Consider the following 23,177-nt stretch of genomic DNA (forward strand, 5'->3'; position numbering starts at 1 on the left):
CCGCCCTTCAATTGGCCCCTGTCGGCTGGCGTCACACGCAAGAGCACGCTGGAGGACCCGGGAAAAGGAAGTGTGAGGGCCACTGGAAAGGGAGAAAGGGTGTCACAACTTCCGGACCCCGGCCCTCGGCTTCAGGGCGAAGGCAAGTACAAATAGCTGCACTGCCCGCGGCCTTGGAACCCAGCCCCTGACGGACTACAGCTCCCGGTAGGCATCGCGGCAGCGCCTACGGCGCTCAGCTGCGACGTGGTGACATAGGTAGTTACCATAGAGTTGCTCTGAGTAACCCTGAGATAGTGGGACGCAGAGGCTGGAGGGGAAGCAACTGCGGGTGAGTTGGGCGGGAAAACAGGAAACCTGCTCTAGGGGACAAGAACTCTATGGAGAGGGGAGGGGCACCCAGAAAGACTAAGATCTTCCTTTCTCGGGGGCCTGAGACCTCCCCGCCTTACCCCTTATCCCTTTTCGCAGTGAACAAGACACAAACCCATATGGGATAGACGGGCGCGGGGAGGGAAGGGAAGGCTGAGACACATACCCAGACAGATTTGGGGGTGCTTAAGAACCTCCCCCATCACAAAGATGGGACCCCCTAATACTACTGTCTCAAATCCCTGACACATCTTGGGAGATCTGAAACGCCTTCAGACATGGGGTTGGTTTTCCTCTGGTCGACTGAGACCCTCTTCAAGACATGGGAGTAAGATTAGAATAAATCACCGTCCCTAATTCTGGATTTGTAGGAAACTTTCTGGGGCTTGAACTGCCCCTTTCCTTCCAAGCAGGAAGACCGAAGGGTAGAGCCTCCTTTTCAGAGAGTCAGCAGGATCTTCCCACACATACTTATTAGGGGTCCTGTCCTTAAATTACCTCTTCTCCCTACACCTCCTCTGTGGTCTGCTTCTCCAAGTTCTGCAGTTAGAGCTTCACTCCTTTTACAGTCTTCATGACAGATCTGTTACAACTTACCCAGTGTCTTCACATCCAGTCTTTCTTTTGAGCTTGGTGAGTCCAAGGATGTTTATCCCCATTTCACAGATTGGAAAACTGAAACCTAGAGAGGAGCAGTGACTTGCTGGAGGCCACACACCAAGTCAGTGACAGCTAGGACTAGACCCCTGTTTGCCAACTTCCAGCCAAGTCTCTAGCTTGAGCCTACAGCCTCTCTAGCTTAAGGACTTGTTCAAAGTAGTAAGATAAACTGCCCCAGGGAAAAGAAACTTGTATCGCCTACATTGAGTTATTTACATTTCAGCCTGAATGGGTTTCATATCCTTCCTTGAAAGTTTAAATGGGGAAAGAGAACTAGAGAGACTAAAGACAATGGGAATCAAACAGATTTAACTAAACAAGAAGTAAACAGTCTTGCTAACACAGCACCCATGTCTGATGCTGCCATGATTAGTTAGCTTCTGGCTGGCTCCTAGCTGGCCCTGATTGGTCCACTTACTGTCTTAAAGCTTCCCCATGCTTGGTCCTAGGCCCACTTCCCACCTCACTCTAAGACTCTCTTCTTGGATGTTCTCATCCACATCCACAACTTCATTTACAACCTATATGCAGATGTACGGGAGTGTGTATCTCCAACCCCACCCAACCCTCATCTCCAAGCTCCAGATCTATATAACCAATTGCATCTTCAACATCTCCTTCAGGATATCTCAAAAACATCCAAACTCAACATGTTTGCAGCTGAACTCGTAATCCCTATGTACTCCAAGCCTGAATTTCTTCCAGTGTTCTCACCTCTGTCCACCATTACAGAAGTCAAAAAAACAAGCATTATCTTTAATACCTCTTTCATTTCCCATCCATCATAAAATCCTGTCAGCTTTACTCCTAGTATCTTTTCTCTAGTCGTAGCTACCATCACATCCTTCCTGCCTTCCCTCCGAGCCATTTTGCATACTGCAACCAGAGTAATCCTTCAAAATGCAAATCTGATATTGTTCACTTTCCCCACAATACCCCCAATTAAAAATATACCTTGGGATTCCTATTGCTCTTAGCATCAAGCAACATCTCAGCTTGGCTCCTACCGACCTCTCCAGCCTCCAGTCTAACCATACATTTCCCTCCCACTCTCCCTCCAGTTATATGGCCTTCTTTAAGGTCTTCAAAATTTCAAGTAACCACTTACCATAGAGCCTTCGCACATGCTGTTATTTCTTCCTGGAATGTTCATCTTTTCCCTCTGCCATAGTTAATTTGTACGTATCCTTCATATTTCTCTCGATCACTATTTTTTTTTTTTTTTTGGCCGAGCCGCGTGTCATGTGGGATCTTAGTTCCCCCACCAAGGATGAACCCGCACGCCCCTGCATTGGAAGCGCAGAGTCTTAACCACTGGACCGCCAGGGAGGTCCCTCTCAATCACTTCTTTAGGACTATCTCCCCTGACTGCCTAGAGCAGCTCAGATCCCTCAATTATAGCAACGTCGTGTCCCTCTCCTTTATAGTGTTATTCACTGTTGCAATGTTTAACATATTGTTAAGTACCTACTACTTGCCTCCACTGTCAGGATACAACCATGAGAAAAACATGGCTTCTGCCCTGGTGGAGTTTATGTACACACAGATAGTAAGGAGATAATACTAGTGTTACGAGTGCTACCAAGGGTAAATATAGGGTGTTATGGGAGTCCAGAAGAGAAGTCGCACATCCAGACTTGGGCATGAGGGTAGGCTCCTCAGAAAAAAGGGAAACCAGAGCTGAGTCATTAAAAATTAGCAAGGCAAAAAGAAGAAACTGTACTCCAAGCAGAGAAAGCTGGATGTGCAGAAGCCCAGAGGCAGGTGCAGGGAACTTACTCCGAGTAGCTGCATTTGGCTGGCCTGCAGAATTGGAGGTGAGGATAAGAGATGGGAGTAGAGAGATGGGCAGGAACCAGTTTGAATTTGGGGCCTACCTTTGGCACCTAGAAATATAACTTCCCAGAATACATTAGATTATGTGGAAGACTTTTCATGACGGTCTTTGGTTTTTCTTCCACCTGTAGCCCATAAATAGAAACCCTCACTAGGCCAGGCTGTTGAATCTCCTATCAGATCTCTTCATCTCAATATTCCTCACAGCTTCCTGGGCCATAATGTTGCTACTTACCTGAGAGAGAGAAGAGACAGGCTATCAACAAATCAAATTCCAATTGTTAGCAATTTCCAAAAACTAAAAACAAATTTCCATCATCAACTTGGGATTGGTTAAATGAAGTTAAATTAAGTAAAGTTTTTTTTTTTTTGGTACGCGGGCCTCTCACTGTTGTGGCCTCTCCCATTACTGAGCCTGTTCCGGACGCGCAGGCTCAGCGGCCATGGCTCACGGGCCCAGCCTCTCTGCGGCATGTGGAATCTTCCCGGACCGGGGCACGAACCCGTGTCCCCTGCGTCGGCAGGCGGACTCTCAACCACTGTGCCACCAGGGAAGCCCAGTAAAGTTTTTTTTAATATATAATTTTATTTATTTAATTTTATTTTTGGCTGCATTGGTTCTTCATTGCTGCACGCGGGCTTTTTCTAGTTGCAGCGAGTGGGGGCTACTCTTTGTTGTGGTGCGCGGGCTTCTCTTTGCGGTGGCTTCTCTGGTAGCGGAGCATGGGCTCCAGGCGCACGGGCTCAGTAGTTGTGGCACATGGGCTTATTTGCTGCACGGCATGTGGGATCTTCCCGGACCAGGGCTCGAACCCTTGTCCCCTGCATTGGCAGGCAGACTCTCAACCACTGAGCCACCAGTGAAGCCCTGCGTTGGGTCTTCGTTGCTGCGCGCAGGCTTTCTCTAGTTGCGGCGAGCGGGGGCTACTCTTCATTGGGGTGGGCGGGCTTCTCATTGCGGTGGCTTCTCTTGTTGCGGAGCACGGGCTCTAGGTGCGTGGGCTTCAGTAGTTGTGGTTCACGGGCTCTAGAGCGCAGGCTCAGTAGTTGTGGCTCGTGGGCTCTAGAGCACAGGCTCAGTAGTTGTGGCGCACAGGCATATTTGCTCCACAGCATGTGGGACCTTCCCAGACCAGGGCTCGAACCTGTGTCTCCTGCATTGGCAGGCGGATTCTTTTTTCTTTTTTCTTCTGACTCCCAGGCCTTATTTTTTTTAAAATAGATCTTTATTGGAGTATAATTGCTTCACAATACTGTGTTAGATTCTGTTGCACAACAAAGCGAATCAGCCATATGCATACACACGTCCCCATATCCCCTCCCTCTTGAGCCTCCCTCCCATCCTCCCTATCCCACCCCTCTAGGTTATCACAAAGCACCAAACCTATTTCCCTGTGCTATGCTGCTGCTTCCCACCAGCCAACTATTTTACATCCGGTAGTGTATATATGTCAATGCTACTCTCACTTCGCCCCAGCTTCCCCCTCCCACTACAAGTCCTCTAGTCCAGTCTCTATGTTCCTGCCCTGCAACTAGGTTCATCAGTACCACTTATTTTTTTTTAGATTCCATATATATGTTAGCATACGGTATTGGTTTTTCTCTTTCTTACTTCACTCTGTATGATAGACTCTAGGTCCATCCACCTCACTACAAATAACTCAATTTCGTTTCTTTTTATGGCTGAGTAATACTCCATTGTATATATGTGCCACAGGCAGGCGGATTCTTAACCACTGCATCACTGGGGGAGCCCAAGTAAAGTTAAAGTAGGGTACACACAAATTCTATGGAACACTCTGCAGCTATTAAAAAGGGTAAGAGAGTCTACAACAATTTGAAAAGAAAAAAGTAGCTTTACAAAGGAACAGAAAGTATGTGTTTATTTTAAAATATACATAAGTTTGTTATATATGTCTTCTAGGAGGTTATATTCCCAACCTGTAAATCATGAGCGTTCTTGGAGAGTGAGATGGAGAGCCACACTTTTCGTTTTCACTTGATGTATCTCTCTATGTTGTTTGACTTTATTCAGCTATCACGTTAACTTTTAAAATTAAAAAAGAAAAACAGTAGGGCTTCCCTGGCGGTGCAGTGGTTGAGAGTCCGCCTGCCGATGCAGGTGACACGGGTTCGTGCCCCTGTCCGGGAAGAACCCACATGCCGTGGAGCAGCTGGGCCCGTGAGCCATGGCCGCTGAGCCTGCGCATCCAGAGCCTGTGCTCCGCAACGGGAGAGGCCACAACAGTGAGAGGCCCACGTACTGCAAAAAAAAAAAAGAAAGAAAGAAAAACAGTAAATGATATTTCCAGTCGGGAGAAGAAAAACTCCAAAACAGAGCAGGTATGCCCCTAACCCTGTCATTCATCAATTCAGTCAACGTAGACAAATGAGGAAGGCGCTAGGGTCTGACTAGCTCCTGGTGATGAGGCTGAACAGCAGCTGGGAAAGACTGACTCCAAAAACATAGCCACTGGAGCGAGTAAGGCAACCTCAAGGCTCGTCAGTTCTCCCCAGCAGTCAGGTTCACTATGTGACACCTTGAAGATATCATTCATTTATTCCTTCATTTCTTTCATTTCTCCATTTATCCATCAAGGCTTTAGTGAATACCCAGGCTTGGTGCAGGGTAATGGTGGGAAGAGAGAAAGAAGTCTGACTTCTTTCCCTGTCCTCAAGCTTACAGGGAGGGAACAGGAAGTAGGTTATAAAGAAATGAGTACAGAGAGTACAACTGGTTCAATTTATTGAACACCTGCTACAGGACATACAACAGCTCTCAAGACAGGGTTTCTCTCCATTTTACAGATAAGGAAACAGGCTGTGATGAAATTTTATTCAAAGTACAGTGGGGGCATATATCAATTAGTTATTGTTGTATAACAAACCATCCAAAAACATGGTGGCTTAAAACAATGAACACTTATTATTGCTTCCAAGCCTCCGAGTCAGCCATGTGTTTCTTCTGGTCTTGGCAGGGCTCATTCATGTGTTTGCCGTCACATGTGGGTTGGGTGACTCTCGTGATCTTGCCTTCGGGTAGGCTGGCTATAGGCTAGTCTAGGATGGCCTCACCTGGGATCACTGGCTTTCTTTTTCACGTATCTCACCTACACGTTTCTCATATCCCTCCAGCAGGCTAACCATGTTCTCTTGGCACTGGCAAAGAGCACAGGGCAAGTCCTCTCTTTAAGCTTCTATTTGCTTCATGTTTACCAACATCCTGTTGGCCAAAGCAAGTCGCATGGCTGAACCCAGCATCAGAGTGGATGGAACTACAAAGAGGGCAAAAGAGATGGATACAGGGGAGACCATGATAGAGTTCATCAAGGGAATCAATCTGATACAGGGCACAATGATCAATTTTATCTGGAAAGAAAGTCTTCATCAAAGAGGGTATGCTAGAGCTGAGTACTGAAACATGAGAGTATTCACTAAGTAGGCAGCTGTTTCTTAGAACTGGATGCAGGCTGGTTTGCCACAATCAATAGCAACCCAGCAGGATTTCCTGTGCTCTTTACAGACAGGGTTCTATTATTTGTATCTTGGCTTCATTCCTTCTGGTCAAGCATAGGGCAGCAGGCGCTGAACAAATGTTTGAAGAATTGAATTAAATATCTTACTGTGAATGAGGTGTGGACTGAAATAGCTGAACCTCGGAGCCAATTGTTAGAAAGTGCAGCTTAGCATCAACATCCCCAAAACAGAAATCCTTGTATTTGGCAGTTTCTCATTCATTCCTCCCACAAACATTTCCTGAGTGCCTGCTGTAAGCCAGGTTCTGTGTTAGATGATGAATAAGACACAACACTAGCTCACAGCCTGGGCTGGTGTTTAAATGGAGAAGACTAATAACCCTTTCCAACGGGCAAATTTGTCGAACTACTTGGGGCTCCATTTTATCTTTAATAAATAAATAAATTTATTTATGTATTTATTTATGGCTGCATTGGGTCTTCGTTGCTGCACTCGGGCTTTCTTTAGTTGCATCAAGCAGGGGCTACTCTTTGTTGCAGTGCACGGGCTTCTCATTGTGGAGGCTTCTCTTGTCGCGGAGCACAGGCTCTAGGCGCGCAGGCTTCAGTAGTTGTGGCACATAGGCTCAGTAGTTGTGGCTTGTGGGCTCTAGAGTGCAGGCTCAGTAGTTGTGGCACATGGGCTTAGTTGCTCCGCGGCATGGGGGATCTTCCCGGACTAGGGCTCAAACCCGTGTCCCCTGCATCAGCAGGCAGATTCTTAACCACTGCGCCACCAGGGAAGCCCCAGGGCTCTATTTTTAATACTAACTCATCCAGAAAAATGCTTCAGGAGCTGGTGCTACACAAAATCAGAAGTCCTTTGGAACTGCACTGAGGTTCTCTGATGGTCAAGATTAATGGTAAAAATCCGCCCTTAAATGTTTTAAGCTAAAATCCATGTCCTGTAGTGCTGAACTCTGGGGTCCCAACTTGAGAAAAGTATCCAGTCTTGCTCAGAGGCATCAAACTTCTTGTGGGTTCTCAAGTGGGACGCGTCTAGGTGAGAAGCAAGCCAGCTTCCTCTATTTCTACAAAAGAATAATGTGTTCTTTGTTGTGTCTGTAGATTTGATATCCAAAGATTCAGGTCTCCCCAATCAACAACCCATGCCCATCAGGCCAGTCTCACACTTGACAGAGAATTCATCTGTGAAGTGACTCAAGCCATCACTTACCCAAAGCTCAGTTGAGACTGCTGCTTTTTGAGAGGAAGACATTCACTTTCCATTCCTCTAAACCTGTTAAACTCTATCCTTCATATGTTAAGTCACCAAAAAAGGAATTTACCTAGACTGTGTTAAGCTTAAGCTGAATTATAAGCTCTCAGGTCCATGGTTTTTTAAGAGGAATTCCATTTTAAGAACATTTGTGAATTTCATAGTCTCTGGATACAAATTGTTTCTTTGAATTGAATGATGAGAACCACATATACTAAGGTTTCCACTTTTGCTTTAGTTGCCAGGAATTTCAGGGATAAATAGAGGCATAGTTTCCTAATTCCCTGGTTCATCTCTCTCTCTTCCTTTATTCTGGCTTCTAATCTTTCTCTTCCATGTTTTCATTTTCTATATCTGTACTGTCCAGTATGGTAGCCTCTAGTCACAAGTGGCTATTAAGCACTTGACAGGTAGCTTGTCCCAGTTGGGATGTGCTGTAAGTGTAAAGTATCTCAAATTTTAATATCAATTATATGTTGAATGATATTTTGGATATATTAGGTTAAATAAAATATATTATTAAACATAACCTCACCTGTTTCTTTTGACTTTTCTACTAGAAAATTTTAGATTACATATGTGGAAAAAATATATACACATGGCTTGCATTTGTGATGTTCATTATATTTGTTGGACAGCTCTGTTCTACAAATCATCCTGTTTTATGAGTGTGTTATTACCATAAAATACCTCAAATCCTTTTGGAAAGCAAGTAAAGTAGTAAATGCAAAGGAGGTGACAGTAGTGGATGAAGTGAGAAGGGGAGGTTGACTGGGACATGTATTTGTCAGTCTATTTGTCTTTTGTTTGTGTCAGCTCTCCTCTTCACAGGTGAGTGGTGTTCTCATGGCTCTGCCCAGTCGAAAAATTCTCAGCTTTATTTGAGCTAATAAATTGGAAAGGATCTGATAAGACAATTCACACCACATTGTAAATGACTGATAACACTGTGTTCACCCCTCTCAAGGGGTATTTCCATTTTAACAGGGAACAATCCCTGAACCCAAAGGAATGAATCCCTAATGGTGGAGTTTCAGGCATCAGTGACAGGTGAGTGAGAGTGAGGCAGACTCTGGTCTTATATGTATGTATGTTTATATATGTATGACTACATTCAGGACGTAGCTGAAAGTAGGGTCTTCCGATGAAAAGATAATGGGGCCGACAGACAAGGTGAGCAGAGAAGGTAGCAAATCCCCATATGGGTCAGACTGCAAAGGGCTGTCAGACACCAGATCCAGTGCAGGCCCTCAGGGGTTTGTTAAGCAATAGAATAGCCCAGTTGATGTCACCAGAGGGTAGCTATAAAGACAGCCTTCATGGCAACTACTATGGAGTAGCAGAAAAGGACTCAGAGTAGGATTCAGAAGACTAGGATTGTAGTCCACAGCTGACTCACTGGCTTAACTTTGGGCAAGTGCTCTCACCTTGGGGCCTCAGTTTCTTTGGAAAGTAGAAATGGGTATTATAACTATCAATGAACTCTAAGGGATGTGAAGGTGCTCAGAGAAGTAGGAAGTGCCCTACAAATGCAAGGAATCATGATTGTTATCTTAAAGTAGAAATGCAGCCATGCAAACCTGGAGTAGTGGAGGGTATATAGCAGGGGTGGAGAGCTATGAGGAAACCTGAGGGCCAAACACCAGTCCTTCTCTGTCCTCCCAGGCTGAACCCGGATTCCCAGGGCCCATGCTTCCACCTGACAAATGATGGCTTGAGTTATGAACAAACAGGACTATACGAACACTTCGGTGCAAGAGCCCCCTGTGGACTACTCCTTCCGAAACATCCACGTGACCCAAGGTCAGCCCCCAGAGCACAGCATTCCACTCACCATGGCAGCAGGATGGGTGTGGTCCCTAGGGAGAAGCCAGTCTTCTACTTAAAAGCCTAAAGAGATTCTTTGCATAAGCATATGGGATATTTGTTGCTGCTATTTTGGGGAGAGTAGTGGGTAGGAAGGTGGGAGTGGAAGAGTTTGGCCTTTTAAAAAATTACCAGCAAATCTGAAAGGACCCAGGGGGCTTTCAGGGTAACTGATGATCTTCAAAAGAAGCCAGGCTACAGCAAGACAGTCAGGTGGAAGAAAACAGGAGAGCCAGTCTATCAGCCAATAGTATATTCTCCACTTTTTACCTGGAGAGAAGAGACTAATGAAAGGAAAACACAGGCTGCTACAGAGTCCAGCCAACAGGCAGAACCCACTCTGAGGACACAAGCCTGTTCTGATCACTGGTAAAACATGTAAGGTCTTGTTATTAACAAACTGGCATGTTTCCAGTCTAAATATTTATTGACAAATTTTATATTCATTTCAGTCATATCCAAATTTATTCCATTATCACCCACACTTATTACAGGTCCCAGCACTGCCCACGCTCATTCCTGTTTTATCATTCAGTGTGTGTGTAAATGGGCAGCTAGTACCTTTCAGGAGGGGACAGAGGGAGGCTCTCATCAAGATCATATTCTCAAGAGAATGTGCTTCTTCCCAGGGAAGTTCTGCTGTCTTTGTTATCTGCTCTCATAAACACATCAGTACGTCTGCCTTCACAGAACACAGGTTGGCATCAACATAACCTAGAGCCATTATCTGGCTTTGGTCGACTCTCTTAGGCAAGCAGCGGCCACCTTTAAGTTCAGGAAGCACATGAATAGTTATCAAGGGTACTGGATACTACTTGGGTTTGGGTTTAGGGTACTTACTACTTGGGTTGCCGTCAGCAGTAACTCCCATTTGTTCTCTCATAGCACACACCCACTTGCCGTGATCCTCCTTTATTATGCACAGCGTCACTTCTGATTGATGTAGTCCATGTTTCACAGGGTTTTAGCTGCAATAATGGCTATGTACAAGATAGCTGAGGTGACAGAGGAAGGAGAGAAGTATGGCTCCTACCTACCCTGAGAATTCCTAGATCTGAGTGGGGAGTGTGGCTTAGCCCTCTATGGTGTCCTCAGAAGGAGGGGAGAGACAAGTTACTATGACCAAGGATAACTGCACAGCACAAAACATAATCTGCACAGATGCCCTGTCTTTCATTTAACAGTTAAATCTTGAGCACCCACTATTATTAAGCCTTCTATATATGTGTGTTTAGGTCTGTACACGTATGCCAGGCATATGCTCCTTGCTGAGTGGGGAAGGGAGAAGGAGAGGCACATCTAAGCCCCAAAAGGCCAGTCCCCTCAGGTTCCCCAGGGCATTTGGCACACTTACTTAAAATTGGGGTTAGAGGACAGGGTAGAGTTTTGGGGTACCTGGTACACTATTTCCTGAATTAATCAATATATGGATCATAGAATCTGAAATGGCAGTGACTTTAGAAGGCATCCAGTCTACTACCTCCAACCCATAGTGCTCTAACTGCTCACAAACCCAGTTAAGGGAGTCCCATACCACACACCTACCAGCCCTTCCATTACAGGGTGAGGAATGACACAAGAAAGTTCTTCACATCAAACACGTGTTCTCTGTGGACACGTGGGAAAAGCTGCATGGCAACCCTTCATAGATATGAAGACAGAATTATGTCTTCCCCAGATCTTCCTGGGGCTAGACAATCCCTAGTTCTCTGAGTGTTGATATCTGTGGTCCAATTTCCAGACCCGCCTTGGCCTACTCTGAACAGGGCAGCTTTGACAGATCCTCAGGCAATGCAGTGCTCTGATGGAGTCTGCGGAGAGCAGCGTGGACACCCTCCTCCACCCATGATAACAGCAATCCCAGGCAGCCTCAAGTTCTAGGCAATGCCATCCCCAGTGGCTCCCCCTGAGCTGGGGATCAGCCCATGCTTGCTGGCATTCCCCAAGCTGCTGCCTCACCAGACTGGAGGCTAGTCCGTAGGTGGGCTTATTTTGATCTTAACTTTTACTCATCTCTCTTTTCATTTCAGGGTTTGCAGTCAGGCGATGTGAGGCTGGGGGTCAGGATTAGGGTTTATTCACGAGCTGGGGTACTCCGCTTCATGACCCTCCTGCCACCTCCCCCCCACCCTCAGGCCCCAACTGTGGGTCCACTCACTCCCGGACCAAGACAGAGAGCCACCTGGTGGATGCTGCCTGACCTGCAGCTGAGGAGAAAAAGTTCAAGCTGGGTGGGGGTGGAAGAGAAGTGTGTCTAGTAAGAGCTGAGGCGAGGGTGAAGACAAGTGGACCAGTTCAGAAAGTACTACTTCCTTTCTGAGAGGCAGCTTTAGACAAGTAACTAAAGGCATAGAGGCAACAGGAAGCATCTAGTCACCTCAGCCAGAGCTGGTGTATGGTTCTGACTCTGCCACTGAGACTGTGAGCCTCCTGGTTCTCCCTGCCCTGGTTCTTAACTTCTTTAATGGATGCCCCTCCCCTCACCCTCGTTCTGCTTGAAGAATCTTATCTATTTCTCTAACTTGTATACACTCTATGCTAATGATTCTCAAGTCTATGTCTCCTTCATATCCAACTGCTTACTCGGCTTCTCCTCTTTCTAGTACTACAGGAACCTCAGATATGCCAAGGCCAAGCCTGAACTCATCACCTTCCCAACTTTTCTTTTTTCTTTTTTTTTTGATTGATTTATTTATTTTTCTGGCTGCGTGGGGTCTTAGTTGTGGCACGCGGGATCTTCATTGCAGCATGTGGGATCTTTTCGTTGCGGCACACGCGGCTCTTTGCTGCAGCGTGTGGGCTCCTCTCTAGTTGTGGCGTGTGGGTTTTTCCTCTCTTTAGTTGTGGTGTGCGGGCTCTGTAGTTTGCGGCACGCGGGTTCTCTAGTTGAGACACGCAGGCTCAGTAGTTGTGGTGCGCAGGCTTAGTTGCCCTGCGGCATGTGGGATCTTAGTTCCCCGACCAGGGATCAAATGCACGTCCCCTGCACTGGAAGGCAGATTCTTTACCACTGGACCACCAGGGAAGTCCCTCTTCTCCTTTTCTTAATCCTGTATCAGTTCATAGGACTGGCATCTCACCAGTCATCAAGAACATTGGGCAATACCCTTGAATTTTTTTTTTTTTTTAACCGCGCCACACAGCATGTGGGATCTTAGTTCCCAGACCAGGAATTGAACCTGCATCCCCTGTGTTGGAAGTGCAGAGTCTTAACCACTGGACCGCCAGGGAAGTCCCAACACCCTTGAATATTATTCTACCCTTGCATCTAGTCAACCATCAAGTCATGCTGTTTGTATGTCCCTCATCCTTGCTTAAATGACTGAAAGAGCCAAATTGGTCTTCCAGTCCCACCCACTCCCTACAATCCATGCTCCACACTAAACCTTCAGTGATCTTTCTGAATTGAGAGCTGTATCATCTCCTTTGCTTTCAACCCTACAGTGGCTTCCCATCTTCTACAGGATAAAGTCTAAGATGCTCAGCCTGGTTTTCAAGGCTCCGTGTCTCCTTTTCCCTCCTTGCCCCCTTGTGTAGTACGTGTGTGTGTGCCCATGCTATTCCATACCTCTGTAACTTTGCTCATGCTCTTCTCACCCTTTCCACCCTTCTTTGCCTGGTTAACGTCTCCTAACCCACTGAGATATCCAGCTCAGGCTTCACCTTCCCTGGGAAACTTCCCTAAGCTCCCAAACTGGGTTAGGAGACCCTTTTCCGTGCTTCCACAATTTAAATAGCATTTATTATAGTATATTCACCGTTTGTTTTCATCTTTCCCATCTGAGCTCCTCCAAGGCATAAACATCTGCTTCACCCCTGCTCTATTATTCATACAGAGCTTATCTCTCATTTTGTTCACCATTGTATATCCAGTATCTGGCACACAGCAGATACTCAATACTAATGGAAGAGGGAGAGGACATCAAGAGTGTGTGACACTGAAGTGAATTCTATAGGCTCTACCAGTGGATAATTCTGGATTTTGTGCTTCAGCATCTTGGCTCAAGTCCAACACCTCTGCTTCTTGGTTTCCTCATCTATAAAATCCGCCTCCCTCCAACTCCCACACAGGGGTGGTATACAGAGGACCCAATTATACAATAGACCTGAGAGGAGCACGTGACCCAAACCAAGAGTTTGGGATGTGAAGTCTTTGACCCTTAATCCAAGCTCACTCTGACTGCTGGGGCCTGGGGAGCAGTGCATACAGTCGCACTGGACACAAGCATGGGATTCTGGCCCTGCCAGCTCCTCTAGCTACAAATTCTCCCAGTTCTGTTCCTTTGCCACCCCCCACCCCGAGCCAGAAAAGCAAAGATGGCATACCCAAAGTTCACTCTGTCCCCACAGATCTGTTAAACGAGAAGCCACGGACAGGGCTACGACCACTAAGGCACGCAAAGTCAGGGAAGTCTATATCTCAGTCCCTGTGGCTGAACAACAACGTCCTCAATGACCTCAGAGACTTCAACCATGTGGTTTCACAGCTTCTGGAGCATCCAGAGAACCTGGCCTGGATTGACCTGTCCTTCAACGACCTGACTTCCATTGACCCTGTGAGTCCAGAGGGTGGACCTGAAGCCACCTTGTCCAGTCCCCAGCCTCTCCACCTCCCACATATTATCAAGGAAGTAGTGAGGCAGCATGGTGCCCTGCAAAGCACATGGCTGTGGGCTCAAATAGATATAGGTTCAAATACTAGATCTGCCTCAGACTGTGACCTTGGGCAAGCTCCTAACCTTTCAAAACCTCAGCCTTGCTGTCTGAAAAATGGGGATAATATGCCAGCATTATAAACATTTTGTGAGGATTAAATGAGAACAAATGAAAAGCAACCGGCACATAGCAAGCCTTCACATAGGAGGCTGAAGTAAAATCGTAGCTTATTATTGGGCACCCACTGTGCTTTGTGCCAAGTTCTTTTGCAGAGGTAGGTACTAAAAGTACAGCAGTTACTTTCCATGAACTCAGGCTAAATTTTAAGAAACAAACAAAACTGGCCCCTTTTCATCCAGGATCTGTGCTAGAGGGGAAAGGAGTTAGAGTATGACTTGTAAACTGTTCCCCAGGTGCACTGATCTCAATTTAACTACTATTTTAAAAGCTCTTATGTACCTAGCATGATGCTGTCCCCTGTCCCCTGTTGTGATAGAATCTTAGAACACCAAAGCTGGAATGGTCTTCAGTGAAGGGACAGCTAAGGCTCAAGGAAAAGCAGGAGAGCCCAGGCACCTGGCAAGTCAGTGGCAGTGACAGGACCCAGGCCCATACCTTCTGCCCCTCGGATCACAGTGCTCTGTCAGTGTGGTGCCCCTGTACCCCTTCAAAGGCAAATAAAAGTAGGTTGGAATCAATCTAGTACGGCTCTGAGGGTGACAAATCATTCCCCAAACTCTTCCTTCTCTGCCCACAAGTCAGTCCTGAGCACAGATACACGGCTCTGTCCAGTCTAGCTTCCGGTTTCCTTCCCCAACAGGTCCTGACAACTTTCTTCAACTTGAGTGTGCTCTATCTCCATGGCAACAGCATCCAGCGCCTTGGAGAGGTGAACAAGCTGGCTGTCCTCCCTCGGCTCCGCAGCCTGACACTCCATGGGAACCCCATAGAGGAAGAGAAGGGGTATAGGTAAGTGCCCTGCCTGGAGGTGGGCTCCGCTGGGCTCCCATGAGGGAAAGGAGGAGCGTTAGGGTTAGAAACCTAACACCATCCTTCTGCTATGCTTGGACCAGGGAAGGGAGTAGAGGGCTTTAGGCATTTCTTGATGTCAGTCAGGATAAATTCAGTCTCCCCCACACTCTACTCAAGTCCCTCCATTCCTTGCAGTCAGAGGAGATAGGAGCGACTGGTGGAGGGGGAAAGGGGTTCTAGAAGGGGGCCTGACCCCCAGCCCAAGTCTTCCCCACAGGCAATATGTGCTGTGCACTCTGCCCCGTATCACCACGTTCGACTTCAGTGGGGTCACCAAGGCAGACCGTTCAACAGCTGAAGTGTGGAAACGCATGAACATCAAACCCCAGAAGGTCTGGATCAAGCACAATGCACTGTGAGGTTCCAGGGACCCCAGCAGTCCTGAAGGCCTGGGGATGCTCAGCTTGGTTTGACAATAAATGATTTGAGCTGTTCAGCAGAAGTCTCTTATACCATGTAAAGATGCCCCCCAACTCAGGCAAGCGCCTGTAGCTCTGGTCTTACTTCACTGGAACAAGGAGGAAGTGGAAGGAGAGGCCTGCTGGCTTGGGACGCAGGAGACCTGGGCTGATTGCATGGCCTTGGGAAACTTATCTAACCTGTCTGGGCCCCTTTTCCCTCTTTAGGTCAGATATCCTGAGGTTAGAGTTGCTTCGCAGAGCACCAAGGTTCTGTGGAGATGCCTCAGAGGCTTCCATGACAGGAGGCCAATAAGATGGGCTGTGACCTCTGAACCCCTCACTTCAATCAATCAGATGAGAGTAGTTCCACTGTCGTGTTTACATATCACGATTCTACTTAAGATTTCACTTGATAAAAAGAATCTTCTGCTTGAAACTATGTGTCTGCTGACTCTGTACCAGGTGCTGTTGGTCTCCCTGCATACATCCACTCCCTCACCAGGCTTCTTGGTAATTCCACTGAGCCTGAGGCAATACCCACAACAGTGAGAGCTGCCTCAGATTCAAGTTCAGCTTTGACAGTGTTCCCATCACTGGAGGAGGGACAAGCTGAGTCTTATCATATCTGAGGTTAGTGCAGGCCAAGTCTCAGCTAAGACCTGGGAACCCTGAAGCCTTATCTCCTTGATTCCTTTTAGTGCCCCTAGAAGATGCCCCCTCCCCATCCTCCACCTCGCTGCTCACAGACTTGAGTAGCCAGAAGTAAGTAGTAGTGGGGTGGGCAGGACAGAGGGGCTGGAACCAGCACACAGATGGATACACTTCCTTTATCGAGGGTGACAAACCAAACCAAAACAAAAAAAACCAAACATGTAAAAACCCAGGGTGCTAGAAATACAAACTCAATTCATTCAAATTCAAGCTCATCCAGACCCTGGTCACAAGCCCTCGTGAGGTGCATGTGAGCACCAAGTCAGGGAGAGGGGGACAGAAGTGAGGCCAAGAAAGGGTAGGCAGGGAGTCCTAAGAGGCCCCCTAGTGATCACCCTCACACCGGCACCTGCACCTTCCCAGTGACAGTGAAGACCTACCAGGCCCTGTCCCGGTGACCCCCACCCCACCCGTGGCCAGGGCTTTGAAGGCCAGTCCCAAATGGTTCTACCCTCCCCTGTTCCATCCTCACTCGCTCAGGCTTCTCGCCTCACTCTTCTCCTCCTCCTCCACTTTCTTCTGTGATTAGTAGCAGGTTAGGATACTGTATAAGCCACAGTGAGGCTGGGGGCCAGGGGAGGCAGGGTGGAGACGGAGTGAAGAGAGGAGAAGAAGAGCTGTCCAGGGACCCCTCTCTTCATGGAATCCCAAACTGTACAACCAGCTCCTCTTTTGCGTCCACACGGATCTGAGAAAGTGCACTGTAGGCATAAGCAGCTATCCTGGAGACCTGGGACAGAGGGACCGGGAGAGAGGAACAGAGAGACAGGTGAGAAGGGAGATCCGGAAGCAGGCGGAGGGGATGGGTGGCCAGAGAGGGAATGATGGGGGACAGGGAGCCAAAGAGAAAGGCAGGGATGGGAAAGACAGAAGGGAAGAACAAAGGGTAGCAAAGGAATGAAGGTTTAAGAGAGGGGATGGGGAGAAGAAGAAAAGTAAGAGTGAGGTGGGAGTGAGCAGGGCCCACAGGCTACCAGGCTCCCTAACTCCACTTCCCTACCTCCTCTGAGGTGGAGGGGCGAACCCTGTGCCTCGCTGCCACCCAGCGGCAGGGGCGGGGCGAGGGGTGGCTCACCTGCTGCAAGTCGGCGAACGGGACAGGCTCGCTGGCCAGCACTTGGTGAGGCTGGCTGGTGAGGGACGGCAGCGGCGGCAGCTTCTTCCAATGGGTCAGGCTGCTGCTCAGCACAGCCAGGCGGGTGCTGGCCGAGGGGGAGGAGGGGGGACAGGCAGTCAGGCCACAGTCGGCCCAGCCAGCCCAGGCAAGCTTCACTTCCTCAGACCAGAGAAGTAGGTGACAGGAGCCTCAGCTCACCACAAACCCACTCCAGGCCGACCTCCTTTAGTCTCCATACCCTTGAGTGTCATGGGGCAAACTGGCTCAACAGGACCATCTACTGAGGCACCCAAGTGACTTGGGGCCACCCCCCAGGCCACACCCAAAGGAGAAGCCCGGACTGGGGCCCAGGCTCCAAAGCTGGATCAGAGGGAGGGGAAGGGAGGGGCCCAAGCAGCCTGAGGGATCCCAGCCGGCCAGAGGCTCACCTGTACTGCCTCGCCCGGTCCATGTACTCGTGCTGCTCCATGCCCTGGGAGTCTGCAGCAGACACGTCGATGATGTTGCTTTGGGGAGAAGAGGCAGAGAGGACGTAACAGGTGCTTCCGAGATGGACAAACAAGACTCACTGCCAGGTGCCAACTCCAGGGCTATCTGACACCAGTGTCCCTGCCTGCCCACGGGAGCAGGGCTGGGCCCAGAGGCACCTCTTCCCACTGATCTTATCCCATCCCCCACGTCCTGGGCCTGGCTCTCCATCCCAGTCTTTAATATGGATGAAGGAGGTCTGCCCCAGGCCCGGTCCTGTGATGCCCACCTGGCTGTCTTGGCGAGGATGGAGGAGAGCAGTGCCTGCTCATCGGTGCGAGCGGAAGGCAGGCTGTGATAGTTGGGCTCGGCTCCATTGAGGGCTTTGGTGGGTGGGCTGCTAGGGTCCAGCAGCAGCTTCCGCTCCTCTCGGTCCTAGGAGAGGCCATGGGGGTAGACATCAGCCCTGAGGCCCTTAGTCCAACCCACCTTTATTAGGCTCTCTTCTCAGCCCAGCTCTGACCTTTAAGCACCAAAAATATTTTTATTAGGAATATCCCAAGTGCCCAACTGTACGGAATGTCGGCTCTAAGACTCAGATCCTGCCTGCCCTTGGAAGCTAAGCTAAGCTAAGCTGGTCGTCTGGGATGAATTAAAGTGGAACCAAGCAGTCTTAGAGGCCCTGAAAAGACGGGCAGAGGCACAAAGCAGGTATTTAGTAACAGCCCTGCAGCTTCAGAAAATGATCCAGGGCTTCCCTGGTGGTGCAGTGGTTAAGAATCCACCTGCTAATGCAGAGGACACGGGTTCGAGCCCTGGTCCGGGAAGATCCCACATGCCGCGGAGCAACTAAGCCCGTGCACCACAACTACTGAGCCTGCGCTCTAGAGCCTGTGAGCCACAACTACTGAGCCCCCGTGCCACAACTAGTGAATCCCGCATGCCTAGAGCCTGTGCTCTGCAACAAGAGAAGCCACTGCAATGAGAAGCCCGCACACAGCAACGAAGACCCAACACAGCCAAAAATAAATAAATAAATTTTAAAAAAAAGAAAAAAGAAAATGGTCCAGCCCCCAGCAGAGAAAGGATATTGGAGACTGGAAGACAGAGGAGGTGGAAAATACCAAAACGGAAAATACCAAAACAGTGGGGTGTAGAGGAGAAACTAATACAAGTCAGGAGCCCAAGAATGGCCCTCCTAATCCCCCAGACCAGATCCTCCCCAGCAAGGCTGTCTGCTCCCAGGATGGAGAGGCCCTGTGAGGCCAGACAAGGCCCTGGGCCCCAAGGAAAAGCAAGTCCAACCTCTCAATGGCCATTCCTCATATTATCTCAGGACAGGAGTTCCAGCTGCAAACTCTGGGCCCCACAGTCCGAGTGTCCCTTCTTTGTCTTTTCTCTTTTTTTAAATAAATTTATTTATTTTATCTTTGGCTGCGTTGGAGCTTCATTGCTGCGCATGGGCTTTCTCTAGTTGTGGCGAGTGGGGGCTACTCTTCGTTGTGGTGCATGGGCTTCTCATTACCATGGCTTCTCCTGTTACCGAGAATGGGCTCTAGGCGCGTGGGCTCTAGAGTGCAGGCTCAGTAGTTGTAGCACACGGGCTTAGTTGCTCTGCGGCATGTGGGATCTTCCCAGACCAGGGCTCAAGCCCGTGTCCCCTGCATTGCCAGGCGGATTCTTAACCACTGCGCCACCAGGGAAGCCCTTTTTTTTAAAAAATTATTTATTTATTTGGCTGCACTGGGTCTTAGTTGCAGCGTGCAGGATCTTTAGCTGCGGCATGTGGGCATCTAGTTCCCTAACCAGGGATCGAACTTGGGCCCCATGCATTTGGAGCATGGAGCCTTAGCCAATGGACCACCAGGGAAATTCCCAAGTGTCCCTTCTTTTATTTTATTTTTTTAAATTTTTTAAACATTTATTTATTTATTTTGGCTGCACCAAGTCTCACTTGCAGCATGCGGACTCCTTAGTTGTGGCATGCAAACTCTTAGTTGCGGCGTGCATGCGGGATCTAGTTCCCTGACCAGGGATCGAACCCAGACCCCCTGCATTGGAAGTGCAGAGTCGTACCCACTGGACCACTAGGGAAGTCCCCAAGTGTCCCTTCTTGAGGGCAGGTCCCTTCTACTCTCAGGTGATCACTCTCCTCTCTTCCGATGCTCTCTTTGTGTGGGACTCCCAGAATCAAACTTGGTGCTCCCGGTGTATCCTTACCTGAAAAGTTGGAGTTGTTCCCTCCCTTGCCAAGCCACCACACCTCTGTGAATGTGGTTTCATTAGTTTCAGCAGCCCTGTTTCTGCTAGCCTATGCTAATCACTACAACCCCCAGAACTGACCTGGGACCAAACCAAGTCTCCCTGGTCCTGTATAATTCTATGTGTTATTTCTCCTCGTTTTAGCCCCTTGTTCTTATCTACTGCAATCTTTCTGAATACAACCCTGCCTTGAGCCCATCAGCTGCAAATCCCTGCTGGCTTTGTGTCAGCTGCAAACTGGATAAGTGGATATGCTGGGTATCTATCCAAAGCATAAAGAACAAGGGTACCCAGGACAAAACCAGAGACAAGGGTGCATCCTGGCTAAAGCGGACTCACCAGCCCTCAGTGCCAGACCACTGGACTCCTTAGTGTTCCGTTTCAGGCCTATCTCAGTTCCTACCAGACTTTCACACTTGCAGGCTCCCAGCTCCCCTGCCCACAACTCCACAACTCTCCTTACAGAGGATACTTCCTCCTACCCTGCTTGCCCTGCCCTAGGCAGGGCCAGCCTTTTGACATTACTCTTCTGTCTCAAGCCTAGGTTGCCCATGTCCCCAGTTCCCAAGAGCATGAGACAGAAGCTATGGGCTTCTGCCTCATCAGCTCCCAACTCCTAGACACCCCGACCCCCTAAAACACAAGCTAAGTACTAAAAACAAGATGTTTGCCAAAGATTAAACTATCTCTAAGGAAAGCCAGCTCCATAATGAAGCCGGAGTTTGCTTCTTCTTATATGTCCATCTTTTCCCCAGCCCCAATTCAGACAGATCCTCCTGCAGGATAAGGGGTTCTCCAAGAACAAGGTTGTTTTCCTGAGACCTAGACTCCTGGAAGAGGCCATGCTACCACAATTAGAGTGGACAAATAACATCACCCCATCCCCAAAAGGGTGACTGGAGCATGGGGGAGGTTTTCACACCAACGTTTGTCCTGGAGTCAACGTCAACCTGGGAGTCAGAGCTTCACTGCCTACTGTAGCACAGACATGTACGTGGCCTATCACTAGCCACCTGGTCTGTGGGCACAGCTAGAAGACACAAGTCTGCCCAACGGATAAAGACATGACTTGTCATCAAAATACCTTGCCTGTGGCACTTCTCAGCTCTGTAACCTTGGCTAAATCACTTAGCCTCTCTGAAGTTTTTCTTCACATTTAAATAGACATAACTGGTACCTATATGACAGATGTTTTGGCAAGAATCAAGTGGGATAACTGTAAAAGGTCTTTGAAAACTGTAACATGTTATACATTTCTCTTTATTATTATAACAAAGGGTCCAATATGAGAGTGTGAGAGGGGCCTGCCCAAGACCCGAAAGAGGGGACAGTGAATGGTTTTGGCTTGTAGACCAGGTAGTAAGCAGACCTTCTCCACGTGAGGCATCAAATCACCCAGGACTGATCAAGCACCATCTCTGGGGGTTAAAAACAGAAATGAAAGCCCATCAAGGGGAAGGTGGAGATTCAAGAAAACCACAATTCCAGCTAGAAGCTGGTATCCTTTCTCATAAAGAGTTAACCCTTGACTCATTCCCTGCAAGAGTCCATATTATGGTTTAAGGGACAATTTCCCATTAAACCATAGCTTTCCCAGTAGGCAGGGATATTGCCTCCTATTTCTAACAGGCTGGAGTGAAGTGTGAAGTACTGGCTGTATGGCATGCCTAACATAAGGCACAGACATATGTATATGTTCACTGGGCATTTGGAGGCTTAATGAGGCCCAGGGGCCACCCATCCCTCTCATACAAGTGACATTTTCCCCAGCTTAAGTCCTTGACCCAAAATAGATTAACATGAGTCACTGGGGAAAGACCTACTTCCCATTTACCAGTGATATAATCCGTTTCTGTGACCATCTACTCCACTGGACTGTGAGCTACTTGCTGAAACCTTTCTACAGTTTTTGTCTCTATATGTGTTGAAATATACGATCCAGGCTTAGAGGTAACCAAAAAGGCAAGTGGCCAACAACTTGAGACTTCATCCTTGAAAAGGTCTTCCCCTCCTCAAAGGAGGTCAGGCAGGCAGGGCAAGGATTTAAGTGTGGCAGGAAGTTAGAATACACCAAGGGGAAGAGACAGAATTTAAAACTGTACAGGCCTTCCCAGCCTAATCCTTTCTGCAAAAGGATCAGATCTACAGCCAAATTCCCAGGACAAACACCCTTCTAGCTAGAGGAACCCTGAGGCCCCAGGTAGGGACTGCACTGAGGCAGGCCAAACTGAGCTCCCCAGGCCACCTCTCTTTTCCCCCCAGTCTAGCCAAAGCTAAACCCGATTTGTTGCTTTCCAACTTCCCACAGGTCCTGATGTCCTCACTGTGTCTATTAAAACCTTCACTGATCAACTCAAATGACACCAACTTCCATAGGCCTTCTCCGACCCCAGATCAGCAGTGACCTTCCTTCTTCAACCCCAGGGATTCAGAGTATACACAGATTCCTGATTCATATCGGGACACTCTAACTCAGAGCCTCAGCTTACCCACCTTTACAATGGATTCACAAAGCCCGCTAATACAAAACACAGAGAAGGAAGCTGGGAAGAAAGTGCTTCCCCGAGACCTAGGCTGAGGATCCTTGAAATTGTAAACGTCTGAAGGTAGGGAAAGATGGAAGGCGCGCGAGCGAGCGGGACACGCGGCTGCCTGCACATCCCAACACAGGGGCTGTGCAGAAAGAAATGAGTCTTTAAAAGGGGTAGCAGCCCGGCCCGGCGTCTCCTCTGTAATCTGTCCTCTCCGGGCCCCCGTACTCAGTGAGCCCTGAAGTCCTGCTGACCCTCTTCTGCAGCCTTTTCTCTGGGCCCCATGCCCCAGGATCTCTGCCCTCACTCCCGAGCCCCGCCCGCGGCGGCCGCACCTGGTCCGAGTCCTCGTTCTCGCTGCTGTAGCAGCACCCCATGGCGGGGGTCGGGCCGGGCGCTCAGGCCGCGCCGAGGAGGGACGGCGTCCGTCAGGAGCCCTTCCGGTCACATGACCCGCGCCTGCATCCAGCAAGTAACCACCGCCCCCGCGCCTACCCCTTCCCAGAGGAGCTTAGCCGCCGCGGCTGCCGC

The 23,177-nt window shown here is 48.7% G+C and overlaps 2 protein-coding genes across 7 annotated transcripts; one reads left to right on the plus strand and one right to left on the minus strand.

Moving 5' to 3' along the window:
• The first annotated feature begins 32 nt into the window (after positions 1–32).
• Positions 33–18,915, plus strand: LRRC51 (leucine rich repeat containing 51). 6 transcript variants are annotated; one of them, XM_067750206.1, is made up of 6 exons: positions 34–207; positions 8,570–8,652; positions 9,268–9,405; positions 13,819–14,024; positions 14,945–15,093; positions 15,374–18,915. In XM_067750206.1, the coding sequence occupies exons 3-6, from the start codon at positions 9,324–9,326 to the stop codon at positions 15,513–15,515; spliced, it is 579 nt and encodes a 192-aa protein (XP_067606307.1). In that variant the 5' UTR covers positions 34–207; positions 8,570–8,652; positions 9,268–9,323; the 3' UTR covers positions 15,516–18,915. The 6 variants fall into 6 exon arrangements, with proteins under 6 accessions (XP_067606311.1, XP_067606307.1, XP_067606309.1 ...); XM_067750208.1 differs by having other exon boundaries at positions 8,590–8,652; XM_067750209.1 differs by lacking the exon at positions 34–207 and adding an exon at positions 257–331 and having other exon boundaries at positions 8,590–8,652.
• Positions 16,367–23,137, minus strand: LAMTOR1 (late endosomal/lysosomal adaptor, MAPK and MTOR activator 1). The gene is made up of 5 exons (XM_067750212.1): positions 22,982–23,137; positions 18,143–18,288; positions 17,814–17,891; positions 17,344–17,470; positions 16,367–16,998 (listed from the first exon to the last, which is right to left on the minus strand). The coding sequence occupies exons 1-5, from the start codon at positions 23,021–23,023 to the stop codon at positions 16,906–16,908; spliced, it is 486 nt and encodes a 161-aa protein (XP_067606313.1). The 5' UTR covers positions 23,024–23,137; the 3' UTR covers positions 16,367–16,905.
• Positions 23,138–23,177: the final 40 nt, after the last annotated feature.

This window comes from Pseudorca crassidens, chromosome 9, assembly GCF_039906515.1.
Source record: "Pseudorca crassidens isolate mPseCra1 chromosome 9, mPseCra1.hap1, whole genome shotgun sequence".
Classification (NCBI taxonomy): domain Eukaryota; kingdom Metazoa; phylum Chordata; class Mammalia; order Artiodactyla; family Delphinidae; genus Pseudorca; species Pseudorca crassidens.